The sequence below is a fragment of the Humulus lupulus genome, chromosome 8 (genome assembly GCF_963169125.1).
Source record: "Humulus lupulus chromosome 8, drHumLupu1.1, whole genome shotgun sequence".
NCBI classification, from domain to species: domain Eukaryota; kingdom Viridiplantae; phylum Streptophyta; class Magnoliopsida; order Rosales; family Cannabaceae; genus Humulus; species Humulus lupulus.
In genome coordinates this window covers 148,653,962-148,675,523 of record NC_084800.1, presented here as the reverse complement: position 1 = coordinate 148,675,523, position 21,562 = coordinate 148,653,962, and the positions used below count along the sequence as shown (strand labels likewise).

The window sequence follows — 21,562 nt, the reverse complement described above, 5'->3', positions numbered from 1 at the left end:
ACAAGAAATAATGAAACAACAACAAGAAATGTCTAAACGACAAAAGGAAATGATGCAAAAATTTATGGAGCAGATGAAAGGAAAACATAGTGGCTTTGGAGGATCTTCTCATGCGTCAATGCCGATTTACGGATCACCCTTAGATCAGGTGACACCATCTCATTGACCATGCATCATCACAATCGCAACATCAACCTCTAGCACCACAACCCCCACTGCTAGAGGTTACACCTGTGTTTATCCCTACTCATGGCTCAAATAATGTTTAACTTTATATTTTTAAATTCTAAATTCTTGCACTTGTGTAACATATTTATACATAAAAATTTACATATATGTGCATGATAAAATGATTGAATGATACATTGGCCCAAATCGCTAGTAATCTTCAATGGAGCGGCACATGTAATTATTTTATTTACAACTACTGAATTTTGTATATACTTATTCCATTGTTAATTATTTGTTATGGGTTAATTAGGAGATCGTGAAAAAAAGATGGAAAAAAAAGCTTCTCTACTATTAGCACTTTGTACACAAAAACTAGTTCCAAAACGAGCACCTAAGGTGTCAGTGTCACAAGAGGTGCAACGACCATATCCATTGCTGCCTAAGTTGAGACAAGTATATGAAATCGTCAATGGTTGTCCTAGACATGATTCTGTCATTGAAGTGTACATTGACGTTGATGTTTTTGGCCATGCTTATGAACACGCTCCTCTATTTTGGGATGACATGTACCTGAATTTTGTAGAAAGGAGATGATATATGAAGTTAATAATATTTATTGTAAGGATTATCATCAACTATTTAACTTTCTTTTAGCTTTTCTTTTTAATTAATGATATTTTTTGGTAGGATTTTGTACCAGGACTAGTTATTAGACGAGGAAAAGAGAAGATTGTTGTTGTTTATGAATTCGAACAAGGTTTCTACTTCTATGACTCGCACAAATAGTCGTGCTCAAGCTTTAAGTGATAGGATGCTATATTGCACGTCTAAAAAGCATGATTGGTGTAACGCCCCAAACTCCAGGGACCGTTACAGTGTGCCTTATAAACAGTGCTAAACTCGCTAATCGAGTCATTTGGCCAAAATCGTGTAACTAGGTATGATTAGCGGTTTAGGGATTAAATTTTTTTGATAAGATGTAACGTTTCATTAGAACGTGTACTGTATACATTGGGATAATGCTCCCTAGCCATGTGACAAGCAGTCACCTAGGCCTTTGGCCCTGGCTTTGAGTAACTAGCTTAGACTAGTCAAGCGCTTATAAGATTCATCGACCTTAGGGTCGGTCCAGCATTAATGCCTTAGAGTCATTCAACGCTGATATCGATAAGATCTAATCTTTAATCGACCCTACATTCATGACGCTATGTCGTTCTCGGCTCTTAGGTCTGTGATACTCGACCAATGCCGACCCTGACTAGTCTGTGCCATACACAAGTAAGCAATGTTATCAAGCATATATCATATGTCAAATATCCAGATACAGGGCATTCAGCATGCTTCCTCAATAATTACTAGCACAATTAGGATCATGCATAAACACAGAGGCTCAAGCTCTGTACAACCTCATATTCAATATTCACGGCATGCCCTAATCACATGTTTCTCGTGCATCATATGCATTACACTTAAACATCCAACATGCATCAAGAATAACCATGCATGACACATATACATAGGGTGCAGTTTTCTTACCTCTGGTTCGAGCGAGAATTAGAACAAGAACGGCCCTTGAGAACGATCGATCCTTTAATCCTTTAGCAGTTACCTAGTCATAACTAAATACAATCTCCGATTAATGAAAATCAACAAAGATAGGGTCTTGATCTAAACCCCACTCTCGGGACCTCGAAACATGCCTACACGGTGAGTAGATTCGATCCCGAGCCTTAAGGATTGGAACCCCGAGCCAAAAACCCTGGAAAACACTCAAAACAGGGTTTTGAAGAAACAAGGTAGCGCTACCTTCCTAGCGCCCAAGCGCTCTTCACAGAGCCAAACCGCCATAACATCCCTTGCAGGTAGTGTTGTAGCGCTACCTTCAGCCAAAGATTGCCCAAAAATCTCTCCCTTCGATTCCACCATTTCTAACCCAAACCAAAAGCTTCCAAACATAAAATTAAGTCCCAAATGAACCCAAATACCATCTCCACATGCCCCAAGCATCACAACCACAAGAACCCTAGCACATGCCCCAAGCATCACAACCACAAGAACCCTAGCCAAAACTCCAATCAATTCCCAACTTTCCAACTCAAAAACTAGCTGAAACTTAACTTGGAAAATAAAGCAAAAGAAAGAGTTCTAATGGCTAAAAACTCACATCAATCTCAGCAATACACCCTCTTCAATGGTGGAGCATAACCCTAGCTTATCCCAGCTTGGTTCCTTGGCTTGATTCCTCAAAAAGAGCTTGAAAAATCAAGGAGAAATGGAGGAGAAAACCATTGGGAGAGAAGGAGGAAATAAGAATCTGTTTTTGACAAGGTTCTACAGCCTTAATGGCTGATATACATCTTTAAGGGTGAAAAGACCTAAATGCCCTCAAGTCTAAAATGAAGCCTTAATAGCCACAAAGGGCAAAATCGTCCTTTCGCACCTATTTCGTTAATCATAATTAACACCCTCCAATTCTCACTATTCTCAATATTCTCAATTACCAATAAATCATATCCCATTACCCTTTAATTCCCGGTAATACTCTAATCATTAAAATCACCTCGAGACTCACCCCGAGCCTCGAACTTAAACCCGTTATGACCAGACCGAACACTTGCATTTCATGATCGTCTCATGCCGAAAGGCTCGAACAAATCCACATATAATGTGGTACCATTCATAACTCACCCACATGCACGAAAATACACAATTATGCCCTCAACGGGCCAAATTACCAAAATACCCCTATAATTATAAATACACCCATATGCATACATTTTTCATCATATAATAATATAATTCACATAAACATGCATATAATCTTTTGATAACATAATAAATCAATTATGGCCCTCCCGACCTCCTAATCAAGGTCCTCAACCTTATTAGGAAATTTGGGGTATTACAACTATCCCCTTCTTATAGAAATTTCGTCATCGAAATTTATCTAAGCAGCCCGGAATAAGAATTCTGCACAATTGACTCCAGTTTTGTCATTCTTTTGACCCCACTATTTCTGCAACATACCTTAATCCAAGGTACACTTTGTTCCTCAGAACCTTATTACTTTTGTTACAATCTGAATTGGCTATTCCTTACCGGAATACATAACCTCAAGCTTCAGATTCTTATGATTCAACTCATGAGTTCCTGTAACCCATGGCCACTGCATGGAATTACATAACACACTGCATACAACTGACAATACCAAAGATAAGGTTGATTCAAAGTCAACCTAACCTATCCTTTCCAGGACTCAACTGCCAAGATAATCTAGGGCTTAACTTGCCCTTAACTCCTCACCCCTTTCATGGTGATACTTTATGAAAGATAGATTCTTCTACTTGGAACTCCACGTCCCTACTTTTTAATTTAGTAGAACTTTTCCATTTATTCTGAGAAGTGAGCATCCGCGCTCTAACCTCTAACAGTCTCAATGATCCCCTGAACCATCTCATGATCCAGAATCAGCACCTCACCCATCTCATTCCAGCAAACTGGTATTAAACATTCTCAAACATGCCTTATCTCATAAGGTACCTTTCCAATACTGTATGACTTTCTTTCTCTCTCTGATTTACCACCAGTCTGAGAATGATAAACTGTACTGAATTCCATCTATATATATTCTTCATCTACCTTAATTCTTCCATGATCTGGGAGTAACAACAGAATCTTCATCTGATAAGATAAACCTTAAATTCCATGGAGGCACACTATTTCTCTCACATAGAGATTTGAATTCTGATCAACTGTGTTATTCATCCCAGCTAACAAAATAAACTTACCTAAAACACTGGTCCACAATGACCTAATCCAAATCACACTGACCCCTTAACTGGGCAACCCCACCGCGAAACCCATCGCGATGCTTCCTTGTTTGCATTACAAAATACTCAAAACTTGCAATAACCTTGCCTATTCTTGACACTTTGACTTTACCTATTAACAGGTTAAGAGCTTTATCACGCATTCCATGGTGCTCCTCTTCATCTCAGGCCACCACTAAAAGCCTTCATATCCTGATACATTTCCATGACGCCAGAATAAACTTAATAGGAGAATAACACGAGATTCATCCAAAATCTCCCAATTAATCCCAGTGTCCATCAGATCCGATCTCTATATCACGGCAAACCCATATCTGACACTATATAATCCTTAGCTATTCCAGCTAAAACATTCTCCTCAACTTTTCCCATCTATGGTCCATTTAATCATCTTTTCTTTTGATCTTGTCTGAGATAGTAATCTCAAACATAACTCTGGCCACCTGGCCTGCCAGAAACTCTACTCTAATTCTGGTCAGATACTTTAACCAACATGCTGCATAAGCAACCCATTTCCCTATCGCTGAGGTGTCATAACCACCTACTAATTGATTCTGGTCTGCAAGAAGACTCAGAAATCTTTCCCAAGGAACCTATAATATTCTTACCACCCAAGGAAACTCCTGGCTCTAAGGCGTTCCTTAACCTTGGCTAATCTCTATGGAGAAAATATCACAAAACCATCGTCCACAAAGATCACAAATCCCATTCAAATAAACCTTTGAATGCCCTATTGTAACGCCCTGGTTACCCCAGAACATTTACGGTGAACGGTGGACCAGAAAATTGACCCGCTACCTGAGTCCTTTGGTCAAAAACGTGCTCTAAGTGTAATTAACAGGTTAAGGTGAAAAACTAATAAAAAGGGAACGAATATTTTCATTACAAACTGCTCTGCAGAGCTAATCAAAATATTTACAAGCTGTTCTCAGTACAAAATAGTTATTACTGATTCAAATTTACAACTCCGCCGACCTAAGCGGCAAAAACAGGGTAAACCCCCTAGTTCCTCTGAGAACGCCTTGGCCGTGGTGGTCAAGTGGCCGCATATGTACACATCAGCACCTAAGCTCTCCACTCAAGGCTGGGTGAGCTTTTCTTTCCCTTTACCTGCACCACATAGCACCCGTTAGCCAAGGCCCAGCAAGAAAAGCATAATAAAGCATGATATAATATCAACAATGACCGTAATAATCATCCAGGACCAACAGTCCAAACAAATAGGTGACAGTCGCAAAAGTCACAAATGTGGGTACAGCCCCCCCTCTAGCCATGTGACGTTAGGGTCACTCGGGCTTAACTTATAAGTGAACCTTCCATAAGTTTAACCAGGATAGGTGTATGGTGAATAGTCACCAACATAACCCTCCTCATGACCATATAGTCATAATCCTGGAACAGCGTTCCCTAGCCACGTGACAAACAGTCACCAAGGCCATATGCCCTGGCTCTGAATAACTGGTCTTAGACCAGACAAGCGCTTATAAGTTCATCGACCTTAGGGTCGGTCCAGTGTTAATGCCTTAGAGCCATTCAACACTTATATCGATTAGATCTAATCTTCATTCAGCCCTGCGTTCAGGACGCTTATGCCATTTCAGGACGCTTAGGTCAGTGTCCCTGACTAGTCAGTGCCATACACAGATAATCAATTTCCACTAGCATTTAATATGCAATCCATGTCCACATTTATCAAACAACATGCCTCAATACCAAACTCGCATGTCACATATACACAGGGTGCAGTTCTCTTACCTCAGGTTCGAGCGAGAAATATAATAAGGACGACCCCTGAGAACGATCGATATTTTAGTTCCTTAGCGGTTACCTAATCACAACCAATGATAATCTCCATTAATGAGAATTAACATGAATAGGGTCTTAATCTAAGCACCACTCTCGGGACCTCGAAACATGCCCACACGGTGAGTTGATTCGATCCCGGGGCTGAAGGAGTGAAACCCCAAGTCAAAAACCCTTAAAAACACTCAAAACGGGACTTAGAAGGAACAGGGTAGCGCTACAGCGCTCAATCCCTAGCGCCCCAGCGCTATACTCAGAACCACCAACATGCCAAAAACCCTCCTGAGGAGCGCTGTAGCGCTACCTTCAGCCAAAGATTGCCCAGAAATCTCTCCCTTCGAATCCACCATTTCTAACCCAAACCAAAAGCTTCCAAATATCAAATTAAGTCCCAAATGAACCCAAATACCATCTCCACATTCCTGAAGCATCACAACCACAAGAACCCTAGCCAAAACTCCAATCAATTCCCCACTTTCCAACTCAAAAACCAACTGAAAATTAACTTGGAAAACAGAGCAAAAGCAAGAGTTCTAATGGCTAAAAACTCACCTCAATCTCTGCAGCACACCCTCTTCAATGGTGGAGAATAACCCTAGCTTATCCCAGCTTGGTTCCATGGCTTGATTCCTCAAAAAGAGCTTGAAAATTCAAGGAGAAATGGAGGAGAAAACCATCGGGAGAGAAGGAGGAAATGGGACTCTGTTTTTGACAAGGTTCTACAGCCTTAATGGCTGATATACATCTTTAAGGGTGAAAAGACCTAAATGCCCTCAAGTCTAAAATAAAGCCTTAATAGCCACCAAGGGCAAAATCGTCCGTTCGCACCTATTTCGTTAATCATAATTAACACCCTCCAATTCCGCTATTCTCAATATTCTCAATTACCAATAAATCATATCCCATTACCCTTTAATTCCCGGTAATGCTCTCATCATTAAAATCACCCTGAGACTCACCCTGAGCCTCGAACTTAAACCCGTTATGACCAGACCGAACACTTGCATTTCATGATCGTCTCATGCCGAAAGGCTCGAACAAATCCACATGTAATGTGGTACCATTCATAACTCACCCACGTGCATGAAAATACACAATTATGCCCTCAACGAGCCAAATTACTAAAATGCCCCTATAATTATAAATACACCCATATGCTTGCATTTATCTTCATATAATAATATAATTCACATAAACATGCATATAATCTTTTAATAACATAATAAATCAATTATGGCCCTCCCGGCCTCCTAATCAAGGTCCTCAACTTTATTAGGAAATTTGGGGCATTACAATTGGACCATGGGTAAGTTTGATTAATATGATTTTCATTGATACAAAAAAATAGAATCTAAAGTTAAATACTTTGTAATACTTGTTCTTTCAACATGAAGCATTATATGTTATTTTTATTATATCCCAATTGGTATTATTGTGGTTTTCTCAATCATCTTAGTGCTAAATTAGATAGCATGACAACCATCAAGGAGACAATCCATGATGCATTTGAGATGTATTTCACGAAAAGAATTAAAACACGTAAAAAGATCAACAAATGCCTAGCAGGAGTATTGTATTTCCAACCTACAGTATGTTTCTATTTGTATATGAGTTTATGTATATATAAAGATGCTTATGATATTTAATACTAAGATTTGTACATGTATTACCAATATTTGTAGTGTTGCAAACAATCAAACAATATCGACTGTCGATATTATGTTATGAGAGGATGATGAAGAATGTATATATAAATGTCCCTCATATCAAACATTTCTTGTCGAAATAGTTAACAATGAATATACAACTACATAATTTATATATAGTATATTTTTTCTATATGTTTTGAATTTATAATTACTAATATAACTCTAATTAAATTTTGTTTCTTTGTTTTTACAGTTCACCTATGACAAACCATATACTATTAAATTGACGAAGTTCGAGAAGAATGAGAAATGTCATTATTACAATTGGTTAGAACAAAATGAAAGATGTTATAAGCTAGCCCACACATGTTAATGAGAAATTTAAATTTCTCTCACTACTACAAAAAAGACTTTTTAGGACTAGCATTGCGAGTCCTAAAAAAGTTTTTAGGACTCGCGGGGCGCGAGTCCTCTATTTAAGAGCCTTAAAAGCTAAATTTTTTAGGACTCACGTTGCGAGTCCTAAAAGATCTTGCTGAGTGCCTTTAAGTAAGGTTTTTAGGACTCGCGTTGCTAGTCCTAAAAGGATGTTTTTAGGACTCACATTGCAAGTCCTAAAATATCTTGCTGAGTGTCTTTAAGTAAGGTTTTTAGGACTCTCTTCGGGTGCCCTTAAAATTTGTATTTTTAATTTTTAAAAAATTTATTTATTGTTATTTTAAATTAAAAATTATGATTTAAATGAAACATTTATATACAAGTTAATCTAAAAAATTATAGATTAAAATAACAAAACTTATTAAAAGTATAATCGTCTTGACCTTAAAAAATATATAACTAGATTTACAAAGTAAATAATTAACCATTTAAACAAGAATCATTTACTCTAATAAAAATTACAAATATTATAAAACACTAAATTCATTGTTAAACAGCATATATTTCTTCTTCTTGTCCTTGTACTCACCCTCGTCACTGCCTTTTAAAAGTAAGGATTGGCTGCCATAAATTTCTTTCTAAAATCATCCCTGAAACATGAAAAATCACATTATAATACATCGAACATGATTCCTACACATACAAAATACTAGTTCCTACACATTTCTACCATTCCATAATCCAATATCATAGTATAGTTTAATGTGGTGCATTTTGTAATGAGATAGAATTACCATTAGTGTATATCCCATCCTGTGATATTTTTTATAAGATAAACATAAGCAAATATTGCAGCTTTTATATCTAGAAAAGTTAAAACATAAAAATAACAATGAAGCTATACTATTCTGATTGACACACCACAAAATTGAGCTCTACAACTAGTGCTAATGGTACTACTACAGACCTCAAATAATAATGCAAGCTTAAGATATTCAAAGCATTGACACCGCAAATCTATTATTAGTACAAAAGATATACATTAAGTTCAGCAGAAGTCATAATCATGAGGCTCAAACATAATAAAACTAAGCAATCTAGTAATCTACAAATATGCAAGATTAAAAGAAGAGAAAAATATCTTGAAAATTAAAGCTACATTTTCTTTCAAGTCACCAAAGTTGTTTATTTTATTTACTAACTCAGCTTTAGGAATAAAACCTCTCAAACCTTGCAAAGTAAGATTTAAGATTGGTACCAATTGACTAAAAAACAAAACAAATGAAATAAAAGTCTCAAATTTATTTAGAGGACATACATTCTCAATTATTTGGAGCCCATTCACATATGTTTTATCCTCTCTTCATCAAGAATCAGAATTTGACAGCGTAGAATGTATCAATGGCCAAATATGTGTCATTTTTACACCTCACATTAACCCAATTCAGCTTGAACAAACAATAATGTAGAAGAAAACTACAAGGCTACACTAACAGTATCATTGAAACATATTTGGAAACAGATGGTGTGCAGCGTCAATATTCTCAGAGAAATAAAAGACTATAATTAAACCAAATAAGAATCAAACCAGAAATAATGTTTAATAAATAGCATGATACTGCACAAGACCCAAAACAGAGAAATGAAAAACAATAATTCATGGAAAATGAGATATGATAGATTTAGAAATGCATACCAACCATTGTTTTTTTCCTAAAAATTGCCTCATTTCTACTTTATAAATGCATACCAACCATTGTTTTTTTCCAAAAAAATCATGGAAAATAGTCTTCTCCCTAGCACCGCTGATTGTTTAGGCATCCAATGAAAAAGTCCTAAATTTTATCAGAAAGAACCCACAATTTCGAAAGTACCTCAAGCTTCTGTTCATTTCAATATGTCTATGGTCTAAATTTCTAATACCTCAGCCAGTTTTAAGAAAATACAACATATTAATGGAAAAATCAAACAAAAAAACATAATAAAAATAAAATTAATTTATATTCTGCACCCTTAAACATCCATGGATTCAAAATTAGATCAACCACAGTTTCAAACATACCTGAAAACTTGAAATCACATTTGAAAGAGCACAGAAACATTAGCCTGCGAACCCGCGCTACCGTGTGCTGTCCAGCCAGCCCTGTCCTTGCGCGATCGATCCCACCCCCCAAGACTCTCGTGCCGTCGAGCCCAGCCACCCCGAAGAACCCCACTCGCTGTCGAGCCCACCCCTTGAGCCCCCAGCCACTGTCGAGCCCTTGAACCCCAAGCCGTCATCGAGCCCAGCCAGAGCGAGAGATGGGAGGACGAAGGAGTGAGAGAGCCAAGCCCCCTGCCTCTGCATCGAGCCCGCTGTCGTGATCCGACCACCAGCCAACCAACTCGCCGTGATCCATGCATGCCGTCAAAGAGGAGGGCTGGTTGGGTTTGAGGAAAAGAACGAGAGAGAATGAGATTGAGGTTGAGGGTTGATAGGGTTTAGTTATTATTATTATTGTTTGTTAAAAAAATATATAGTTATTATTATAAAAATATATAAATACAAAGTATAATGATATTAAGAAAAAATAATACAATAAAATATTAATGATATATTATTAGTTTTTATTTTCTAATTATATTTAAAAACTAACAACTTATAATTTTTTTTTAAAAAATATTAATACATTTAACCATATATAAATAATTTAATTTCAACTATTACTTTAAGCCTAGCTGTTTTTAGGACTCGCTAGAGTATTAAAAACTCTCAAAGCAAGTCCTTAAAATTATTAAGTAAAACACTCATTTGTTATCCCTGATTCTTTTAGGACTCGCATATTTTTTTAGGACACTCATTGCAAGTCCTAAATTGTGTTTTTTCATGACTCTCAATAAGTATCCTAAAATCTCCATAAATATTTTTAAGGACTTGCATTTATGTGTGTGTCCTAAAAAAGTGTCCCGTAAATGGTATTTTGTAGTAGTGTCTTAAATTTTTTTGTAGTATTTTCTTTTGAAATTTTAGAAATCTAACATATATAATAAATTTTGGACACTCAATGGGATATATTTTTTTAAAGCAAGATGAAAAATGTAGCTGCATTTATTTTTAAAAGAAATTAATTCTTAAGGACACTCAATGTGTGTCCTAATAATATTGAACTCCTACTTGTTTATTATTTTTAAGGAGACTCAACGAAATGTTTAAGGATACATATTGTGTGCCCTAAAAAATTTCTTTTAGGACACACGAATAGAGCCCTAAATACTTCATTTAAAGGCACTCAACGTGTTCTTTTAGGGCTAGCAACACGCGCCCTCAATACATTCTTTTAGGGCTCGCAACACTTGTCCAAAAAACTTCACTTTTTAAGGCTCTCAAATAGAGGGCTCGCGGGGGGCGCGCCCTAAAATTTTTTTATGGCTCGCATTGCCTTTTTTGTAGTACTGTTTATTCTGGATGTAGAAGAGAAATGTTACTCTAATTTCTTATGTAATTATACTGTCATATATTTTGTATACACACGACCCATATTTATAATGTGACTGTTATAATGTTTGTTGTTATTTAATATGAATAAATATGTATATAAGTTAGATATTAAGTAATAATTTTTTTTATAATTAAGATTATGTGTTATATATTTTTATAATAATGATATTTTATAATATTTAAATTTGTATTAATATAATTATTAAATATCTAGTGTTGTATTAAATGATGATATTTTATTTTAAATTAAAATAATTAATATATATTTATTTTTAATTGGATTTAAAAGTATATATTGAATTAAATATTTAGAATATTCATTTAATGTTAACAAGAAAAAAGAACATTTAAAACCAAGATACACATTTTTTATATATAAAGAAATCGAATAGAGTACGCATATTATGCATGGTGAGTTAGCGTACGTATCTTATTGTTGTTTGGTCAAATTCCTCTAGCTAGAAGTACTTCAAGTTTACTGATCAATATGAAATTAGAGTCTAAAAGGGTCATTTTCTGATTTTTATTGTGTCTTCAAATTCCCTGGTTTCGCAACGCAACGCACGTAACTAGTTAATTAATATAATAACTTAAAATGGAGCCTAAAGGAAGCAATATCGGTTAATTAATTATTTAAAAAATTATTATATGTGATGTCACAACGTACCATATATGTATAGATCTCTTCTATATATTAAGTGTGTAGATAACGGAAATTTTTTGTTTTAACAGTTTTTTATTTTTTTAATATTAACTTTAACGTAATATTCTTATATTTAACAGAATATTTTTATATTTAACAGTAGTTTGTAAACCTTAAACTTAAATAAAATAAAATAAATAATTAAAAAATTAAAAAATTAAAAAAATATATTTTTTTAGATATTTTACAATAATAATTATTTAAGAATAATAAATAATTAAATAAATCAAAATATGATATTTTTGAGATACCAATGATAATTATTTAAAAATAATAAATAATTAAATAAATTAAAATATAATATCTTATAGATATTTTACAATAATAATTATTTAAAAATAATAAATTCTTACGTTTTATAACTTAAATAAAATTTAATTAAACTTAAACTCATTTATTAGAATAATATCATATTAAATATATAATATAATCTACTATCAATTAGCAACAAATTCCTTTTAAAAAAAAAACTAGCAAGAAACTTAAATTTAAAATCTACTTATAATATTTAATATTACATTAACCATATAATATATAATCTCTTGTTGTCATTCTTAAATTAAAAAATTATAACAAACATGAACTTAAACAAAAATAAATAAATTATTTAATTAAAATAGGATATTTATTTGAAATTTATATGATATTATTATAAATTTAATAAAAATAATTAATAAATTCTATAAATAAAACTAAGCAAGCGTTCATATTGCACGTTGCTTGTATTTAGTATATATATATATATACTTGCTCATTTATGCATTGAATTATTAAAATGGTAGATCCATATATATATACATATCTCTTCTATATTAAAAAAGTGAAGATAATGGAAATTCTTGTTTTTAACGGCTTTTTATTTTTTTATCGTTAACTTTAACGGAATATTCTTATATTTAATAAAATATTTTTATATTTAACTGTAAATTGTAAATATGACTTAAAATTAAATAAATAAATAATTAAACAAATTAAAATAAGATATTTTTGAGATATTTTATAATGGTAATTATTTAAAAATAATAAAACCATAAATTTTATAACTTAAATAATATTTAATTAAACTTAATATTATATTAAACTTATAGTATATAATTTTTTGTTGTGAGTGCCAAATTTAAAAACTAGAACAAACATAAACTTAAACAAAAATAAATTAATTAATTAATCAAAATATATATTAGATTAAATTGAAGCTCTTTTTCTTCATTAAATTCACCAAAGGACATTGCGAGATATATTAGAAACTAGAAATAGTTGATGCATATATTTATATATATCTTTGTCTACACTATGACTTTTTTATTCTTATTTTATTTCTATTATTAATTTTTTTTAAATATTATTGTATTTTATATAAATATGTGTAAATATATATATATATCAACGTTATGTGTAGATGTTATATATATATATATAGATTATTAATATAAATATTTATATATACTATATAACAATAATTTATTCTATTATATGTATATATTTAAAAAAAAAAAAATCAGTTTTTATTAAAATTATAGAAAATATTTATAACTTTAAAACTAAATAAAGATCCAAAATGAAAATGGAAAGACCAAAGTTTTACATGACAGATTTTAGGTGTGTTATGTACACATTATCTTTACTGCGTGGGTCCTCCATTCCATTCCAGTAGTGACACTTTTTTTTTTTCTATATATTAAAATGTATTGTGCTACTTATCATGCTATGCTTGCTTGCTGTAAATTAAATCAATCTATCTCTCATCTAAAAGGACTGGCACGCATATATATCGGTGACATGAAAAAAAAAAAAACTAAAGTGACTCTCTACGAATATATATACATATATACACACACATATGTCCTCCATCCACTCATTCTCGTTGTGGGGTTAATAATAATATATACTTATATGTTCAAGGAGAGAGAGAAATATGTGCTTAAGAGTGCATACTAATAATATGTGCGCAATATAAATATATTGCGGCCCTCTCTTCTTAAATTCACCCACTGCATACTTCCATGTAAAAGAAAAAGAAGATGGACCGTTCTCTTAACCAAACCACCACTTCTGTCACAAGAGATGATCAACTACTAGAATTAGCCCAAGATGATGATCGTGATTATTGTAAAAGTGGAGGCTGGATTACCTTCCCCTTTATACTTGGTCTCTCGTCTAAATTTTGACTAAATTGACAAATTTATTATAAATAAACTCTATATTATTTCTGTTTTAATTTTATTTTGAAAAATATATATTTTGAAGTGTGCTAATATTATTACTACTTTTATTTGGGTTTTTCGCATACATATTTTTCTTGCAGGCAATTTGGCGGGTCTTTCGATCGCTGCGGGTGGTTGGGGATCAAATTGGATTGTATTTTTGATAACAAAGTTTAATATTGGGAGCATAGCCGCTACAAAGATCAACAATGTTGGCTTTGGCTTTGTCAATCTTTTTCCGATCGCCGGTGCCGTTCTCGCCGACTCCTTCGCCGGTAACTTCGCCGTCGTCAGCATATCATCTTTCATTGCTTTGTTGGTAAATTTACTAACTTAGTCAAAGTTTATACGTGAATATTATAATCATTTGGACGAAATTCCAAGAATAGCTAGCCATGAAGTAAATTCCAATATATTGTTAATTTGATTCCATGTGTGTTGATGTATAAATGAATAATATATATTGAAGTTTGAGGGAGAAATAATCTTTCTTCAAACTTTTTCAGGGCATGGTAATGCTAACCCTTATAGCCAGTGTGAACTCACTAAGGCCCCCATCATGTTCAACTAGTACTACTACTACGCCATGCGAGAGCCCCACAATTTTTCAGTATTTCTTTCTGTACGCGGCGATGGGGCTGACCACAGTGGGAATAGGTGGGTCTCGCTTCACGATCGCCACCATGGGAGCTGACCAGTTTCAAAAAAGTGATGACCAGGCAAGCTTCTTCAACTGGTACTTCGTTGTCTTGTTCATCGGGAACGGAATCAGCTTTATCGGTCTCGTGTACCTCGAGGACAACGTCGGATGGGGATTAGGGTTTGGGATTTGCCTCGTGGCCACGGTGGTTGGGTTGGCCGTGTTTTTGCTGGGAAAACGATTCTATCGCCATGTCAAGCCCAAGGGAAGCCCTTTTGTGAGCATGGCAAGAGTATTCGTTGCAGCCATTAAGAAGAGGAAAATAATAACCAAAGGAAGTTTCTCCGACGCATCTGATTATTATTATTCTTCTGCTGATGCGACTTCGAAGATTTTTCAAACTAAATCCCAGCCGAGTAAAAAATTCAGGTATACATTATGATATATTTCATATATAATACGGATATTTATTTGCTAGAAATAAGGTAGTGTTTAAAGAAAACGGTGTCTTTAAAACATATTATTCACAAAATTACTAGCAACTCAACAAATTAATGTTGAATATATGTTGTCTAACAGATATTGTATAAATTGGTTTTTAAAATATGTATTTTTGCAAATGGATTTTAATTTCCCAGATATTGCTAGTTGTGCACTATTTTTCTTCTCTCTCTGATCTCCTGTCTATTTATTTAATATATTGAGCATATAATTATATATAAGTATATTTAAATATGAGTCTACCATCCAAATGCTACAAAAGTGAGGTAAATTATTCTCTCACTTATGGCTTGTTGACAGACCGATCCTTTATCACTATGTAATGTGACTAAATATATTAAAATATTTATATTGTGTGAGGCTATAAGCAGTAACACGACATGTCTTGGCTAATAAAAGTTTTTGTCAATGCTCATCCTTTTCTAGTTACAGGTGACATAATATTCCTTCTTTTTAGCTTTTTCAAAGACGTACCCTTTATTATTATATGTAGTGTTTTTAAATTAAATCTCTAAAATTAAGTTTATCATGCTTACATACATATTTTAATTGACCAGCTAGATTCTCAGAGACTTGCTTGTATTGAACTATTGTTAAGTGATATCTTGGTTTCCACTTCTTAATTTTTTTAAATCATTGAATGTCAACACTCCTGCTGTAGGAAAGACTCACTGAGAATGATGTATTCTTCTCGTACACTCATATTGCTCCACTAGAAAGCAATAATGTCTGCATAATTACATGTGGTGCGCATACATATCAAATTTCAATCGTGTCTATATATATAAAAATATAAAATAATAATATATGCTAAAGGATCATATTACGTATGATTACACATATATTAAATCTCTCCAAATTTCGTTTGAAAATTTCGTAATTTATATATAAAATTAGTAAGCCAACGAACACATGATAATAAACAATAACTAATTATTGCTCTTACTATTAGTAATTTCTGCTAAAAGATACAAAAAATATGTTAATTAGTCAAACTCCGACCTACCGATCATAATATAACATATATATATATATATAAATATATAAATTGATATATAAAACATTTCAGTTTCTTATATCCTTCCCTATTCTTATCTTTTACGGATATAATAATTAATTAATGATCATATTATTATTGTTTATATATGCAGGTTCTTGAACCGTGCAGCATTGAAAACTCAAAACGACAAACAAGTAGATGGCGTTTACTCAAAATCATGGAAGTTGTGCACTGTTGAAGAAGTCGAAGATTTAAAAAAGGTAATAAAAATCATTCCACTATGGTCAACCGGTATTCTCTTAAGCATCACCATTGCCGTAGTGAACAGCCTCTCAACTGTCCAAGCCCTAACCATGGATAGACACATGGGCTCCATCAAAATCCCAGCTTCCACATTCCTAGTCTCTAGCCTCATGTCAACAGCCATTTCAATCTTCATCATTAACCGTTTCCTACTCCCTGCGTGGCAAAAACTAAGCGGCCGTCCCCTAACACATCTCCAACGAATAGGAGTGGGCCACGCCATCAATATTTTAGCTTTGGTCGGTTCTGCCATAATCGAGGCGAGACGGCTCCACTTGACTCGAACACACGGGCTCGTCGTAACGCCTGACCGGTCCGGTTCGGTGGTTCCCATGTCGGCCTTGTGGCTGGTGCTGACTCTAGCCGTTATGGGGTTGGGCGAGGCATTTCAGTTCCCGGGACAAGTTGCATTGTACTACCGAGAGTTTCCGGAATCGCTGAAAAGTACTTCAACAGCTATGATATCACTTTTGATTGGATTAGGGTATTACCTCAGTGCTGTAGTGACCGATTTGATAGGGCGGGCTACCGGTTGGCTACCTGATAATATAAACGAAGGACGAGTAGATTTAGTGTATTGGTTGTGTGCAGCCATTGGAGTATTGAATTCTGGGTACTACTTGGTTTGTGCTAGCATGTATAACTACCAATATGACCAACAAGATAATATTGACCCGCAGTCATCTTGATTAATTTAATTTCCAGCATCAAATTTATAAATAAATAAATGTATGCAGCTGAGTGTCTTTTGTTAAAAAAAATTCAGCATTAGTTTACTCTGTACTTCTAAACAATTTTAAATTAATTAATGAACACTGCTATTGCAAATTGGTACTTTTTCGTAAAACACTTATTGTTTACCGAGTTTTTCGGAAACGAATAACTAACAGAATAATAAAAAGATAAGAACTGTAGAAATACTGAAATGTAACTAAACAAACAGTGTTTTTACGTGGTTCAGGCGTTAACAAGCCCTAGTCCACGAGTCGATGTTATTATACTTGGAAAAGATTACAGTAAGATGGCTGGTGCATAAGAACTTCACACACTCACAATGTTTCTCTCGGGTTCTCTTGAAGAAGATGAAGCTAGAGAGATTTTGGTAGAGTTTTTTCTATCTGATCTCTCCTTCCTCCTTCTTGTAAAAGGAAGGAGTCTTTATAGCTAGGGTTTCGGATTAGGGTTTTTCTCTACGTACATGAGTCTTAATTACACCAGCCATAAATAGGGGATACAATTACTGTAGTAGCATGGCTACCAGACTCTATGTGGGTATATTTACGTGAAAGTATGGGGAACACACAAAGTCAGCCGTCTTTTCCAAGTTGTCAGTGGAACAGTAGGCGAAATGGTACCCTTAGGCGTGCTGGGATGTGTGCGGCTTTGACCTGACGGGCGTGTCAGGCGGGATCCTGTGTCAGACGGATATCATTCCAAATATGCCTTCTCCTGGACTCGACCGTTCGGTTTTGTTCTGTGCGGGGCACGGAACTGTTTCCGCGGAGACCACTCGAAGAGCCTCTCCTGGAAGGGGCCTCCCCGAGGGGTATCCTTCGGGAGTCCGGGAGAGTTGACGAGTTTCCGTGTTGTGCTTGTTTGGAAGAGTAATCCGGATACTAGACAGGAGAGGCGAAGCCTTTCTGTCCATCCGCGAGCTCTGGTCACCCTCCGTGAAAGACATCGATAATTCTGCTTCCCCGAGGTCATCAATCTAAACGCTATCCGGAAATCTGGATAACATTTACCCCCCAAGGTCGCGGAGCTTTGAGAGATCCGGGAGCTTGTACAATCGGCTTCTTAGACTAGGCGAGGGGGCACCTTCTGTGTTCCCGGAAGGGTTCCTTTTTCCCGCCTGAGTATTAGTATGAAAGAGAAAAAGGAATTTCTTCTGTTTGAGATCAAGTACTCAAGTGCGGCAAGGATCACGTGTCATTCTGTGAATGGTTCTGCGACCAAGACGTGTGCGTGAGGCGACTGGTTGAGGATGCGTGCGTCAGTCATCTGACTATTTGACGGTTTTTAATGGTACTCAGGGCCCGAGGTGGTGTAATGATGGGAAATAAATACTTTATTCCCATCCGAGGAGTCATAAATAGGATCGTCGCTTCCTCTCCAGCCGTTGGATCTGACGCACATGGAATGGGAAGATCGGGACCGTCCACTCGAGGAATTCGAAACGGCTTCTTCCCTGCTATAAAAACGAGGGAAAGGACCTTTCTTCCTCTTTACGCTTTCAGATTCTCCATCTTTAGGATTTTCAGATTTCCAAACCTTCGAACTCTCAGGCTTCCCAGCTTACGTTCCTCCGAACTTGCCATTTCTTTTGGTAAGTATCTGGAAACTTTTCTTTTTGATTTGGTAGTGGGTTTATTCCCCGAAGTTCCTGGTTTGAATCGCCGTTCATCTTTGCAGCTTTTACTTCTCGCGATCGTGCTGTGCAGTGATCCAGTTACTCCTTCAACCTCCACCTACCCGAATATCAGTAAGTATTTCTACTTTGCTCTTTCCTCCCAAACCTTAGGTTGTTGGTAGTTGTTAGAGTAGAGGTTTCTGCCATTATTGCTTATGTGCATGTGTGAATAGGGCTTTGGTAGGCATGTGATTGATTGTGAGTCGATAAGTAGCCTTTTCTGCGTGTTTTGGCGATTTGCGTTTGGAAAGTCGTCCCTTGTTTTGCTGTTTTAGGGCATAAGCATGAACGCCTTTAGGGTGTCTTTCTCTGGAAAAACACTTCTTTTGGTGGGCTTAGGCTCGGGGTCTGAGTCTGGTTCCTTGCTGTCCTTCGGGTGGCATGGTGCCAATCCCTCGGCAAGCTCGGTGGGAGCCTCTCCAAGCAGATTTCGGGGAGGGTCTCCCCGACGCCTTTGATACCACTAGGGTATGACAAGGGTGCTGACTGCTTAGAGTGTTTTCTTCTTTCTTTTCTTTTGTCCAGTGACGAACATCTCGAAGGAACAACTCCTTGCTGCGGGGGAGGCTGAATCTGCCCAAGAGAAGGGCTCTCCTATCGCTGGTGGAAAGGGGAAAGGAAAGGCGAAAGCGGTCGCGGCTAGCCCACCAACCTCCAATAGTTCCATTTGGGAGATGGACCAAAAACCGAACCTTTTCAGGAATTATGGCATGCTGGAGCTGTATTCCTCTGAGGCAGGCCTGAAGAACATCCCAGGTCTGATGTGGCACCGTCTGTCGGTGCTGGGCGAGTCAGCTAGCCAGAGCCACGAGGGCTTTGGTGCCTGGAGCTGGGCACACATAGTGTGCGGAGCGCACTTGCCCCTAAGGAGTTACTTCGCCAATTTCTGTGTGAAGGCGGGGATTGCCCCCTTCCAGTTAATTCCTCCCAGCTACAAGCTCTTAGCGGGGTGGTTCATCTTTTGCAAGTCCCGGAGACTGGAAGCTCCTACCCCGGAGGAGGTGCTGTACTTTTATGGGTTGAAGTCTCAGCCTATGAGGGGTCACTCAGACAAGGTGGGGTTTTACAGGCTAGAAAGGCACCCGGATGTGATGTGCCCCACTTGTCATACCGCGAGGGTTCCAGACCTCCGGGAATACTGGTTCCTGACGACTGGCTTCCCGCTGAAGAGGGTGCCAGCTCTATCTTTGGACTTCAAAATCCCTGGTAAGTGTTTCCTCTTTTCCTTTTCAACTTTGTTTCTTTGTGTTTGATTTGCCTTTTGGGAGGATCTCTAACGCTTGTATTTGATTTTTGCAGAAGTCGTTCCGCGGACACCTCGCTGCGCGGAGATGATAAGGAGGTCCAAGTTCTACGAAGGGCTTTCTGAGGAAGAGTTGAGAGTGGAGGGACTTGTGACCTCCGAATCGTTGACGGAGTATGGGTTACTCGCCTCCTTCCAAAATATCGAGCCAGTAAGTGGTAGGGGGCAGACTCAGGTGTCGGCTGACATCCGGGAGCAGATTGCCCTGGAGCTGTCTAAGGTGATCACCCAAGCCGCTCGGGACGAAAATACTCTATCTCCTAGTTGGGCAGAGAGGTTCCCCGACCCCCAGCCGGAGGGAGAGGAGATCGAGGCTCGCCACGCCGCGGCTTACCCTAACGAAGGGGCTCCGGGGGCTAGTTCCTCCGGGAGAGGTAAGACTAGTTTTCGATTGATCCACACCCCCAGCCTGTCTGAAGTTTCCCAAACCTCTCAGATGGGGTTTGATCCTCGTTTCCTTAGGCTAGATCCGCGTAGGATACCTTTCGACAGGTACTGTGATAGGGTAGATGAGCTCCTCTGGTGTCTGAGTGATGGTAGTCTGCCAGAAGGTGTCATCATGGTTGACCCTTCTTCTCTCAGCATGTTCTTCCCGGACTTCAAGGAGTACGGGAGCTTCCTAGAGCAGGAAGCGATGTTTTGTTTTGCTCGGGGAAGGCCATCCACGTTTCTCGTGCATGGTCGTCCCTTTCAAACTTTTCTTTTTCTTGTTTCTTGTTCCCTGCTGGCGGGCTTGCTTGTACTTTTATGTTGCTGATTGTCTTGTCTTCCGCTTATCTTCTTTCTCATTTCTTGTTGGTTCGTTAACCTTGCTTTGTACGTTTCTTGCAGAGTATCCCGAAGCCAAGATGTTGGGGAGGGTTACTTTGCTTATTAAGAAGGCTGCCACCAGCCAAGACCCGCCCACGGGGAAAGGACGGAAGACCAAGGCTGGTAGGGGAGGTAAGGCTGCCTCCCCCAAGAAGACAAGTGGCGAGGCGCAAGCGTCTCCGAGGGTAGAGAAGTCCCCTGTTGAAGGGCCTTCCGAGACTATGATGGTCTCGAGTAGCAGTAGCGACGGGGAAGGGCTTGTGTTCCCCGTGAGGACAACTGGGGTGAGCAAGCGTCCCGGAGAAGATGCTGAGGGTGCTAAGAACAAACGCCTTAGACACTCTTCTCCCGGTCGAAGGCAACAACAACAGCAACGACA

General features: G+C 36.9%; 1 protein-coding gene across 1 annotated transcript; it reads left to right on the top strand.

Moving 5' to 3' along the window:
• The first annotated feature begins 13,881 nt into the window (after positions 1-13,881).
• On the top strand, positions 13,882-17,496 carry LOC133798547 (protein NRT1/ PTR FAMILY 2.7-like). Its single transcript, XM_062236884.1, has 4 exons — positions 13,882-14,160; positions 14,318-14,535; positions 14,723-15,285; positions 16,509-17,496. The coding sequence occupies exons 1-4, from the start codon at positions 14,034-14,036 to the stop codon at positions 17,347-17,349; spliced, it is 1,749 nt and encodes a 582-aa protein (XP_062092868.1). The 5' UTR covers positions 13,882-14,033; the 3' UTR covers positions 17,350-17,496.
• Positions 17,497-21,562: the final 4,066 nt, after the last annotated feature.

Coding starts and splice junctions, on each gene's coding strand:
- LOC133798547 (XM_062236884.1), top strand. CDS start 14,034: ATGGACCGTTCTCTTAACCAAACCACCACTTCTGTCACAAGAGATGAT. Junction 14,161..14,317: donor TACCTTCCCCTTTATACTTG/GTCTCTCGTCTA, acceptor TTTTTCTTGCAG/GCAATTTGGCGGGTCTTTCG. Junction 14,536..14,722: donor CATCTTTCATTGCTTTGTTG/GTAAATTTACTA, acceptor AAACTTTTTCAG/GGCATGGTAATGCTAACCCT.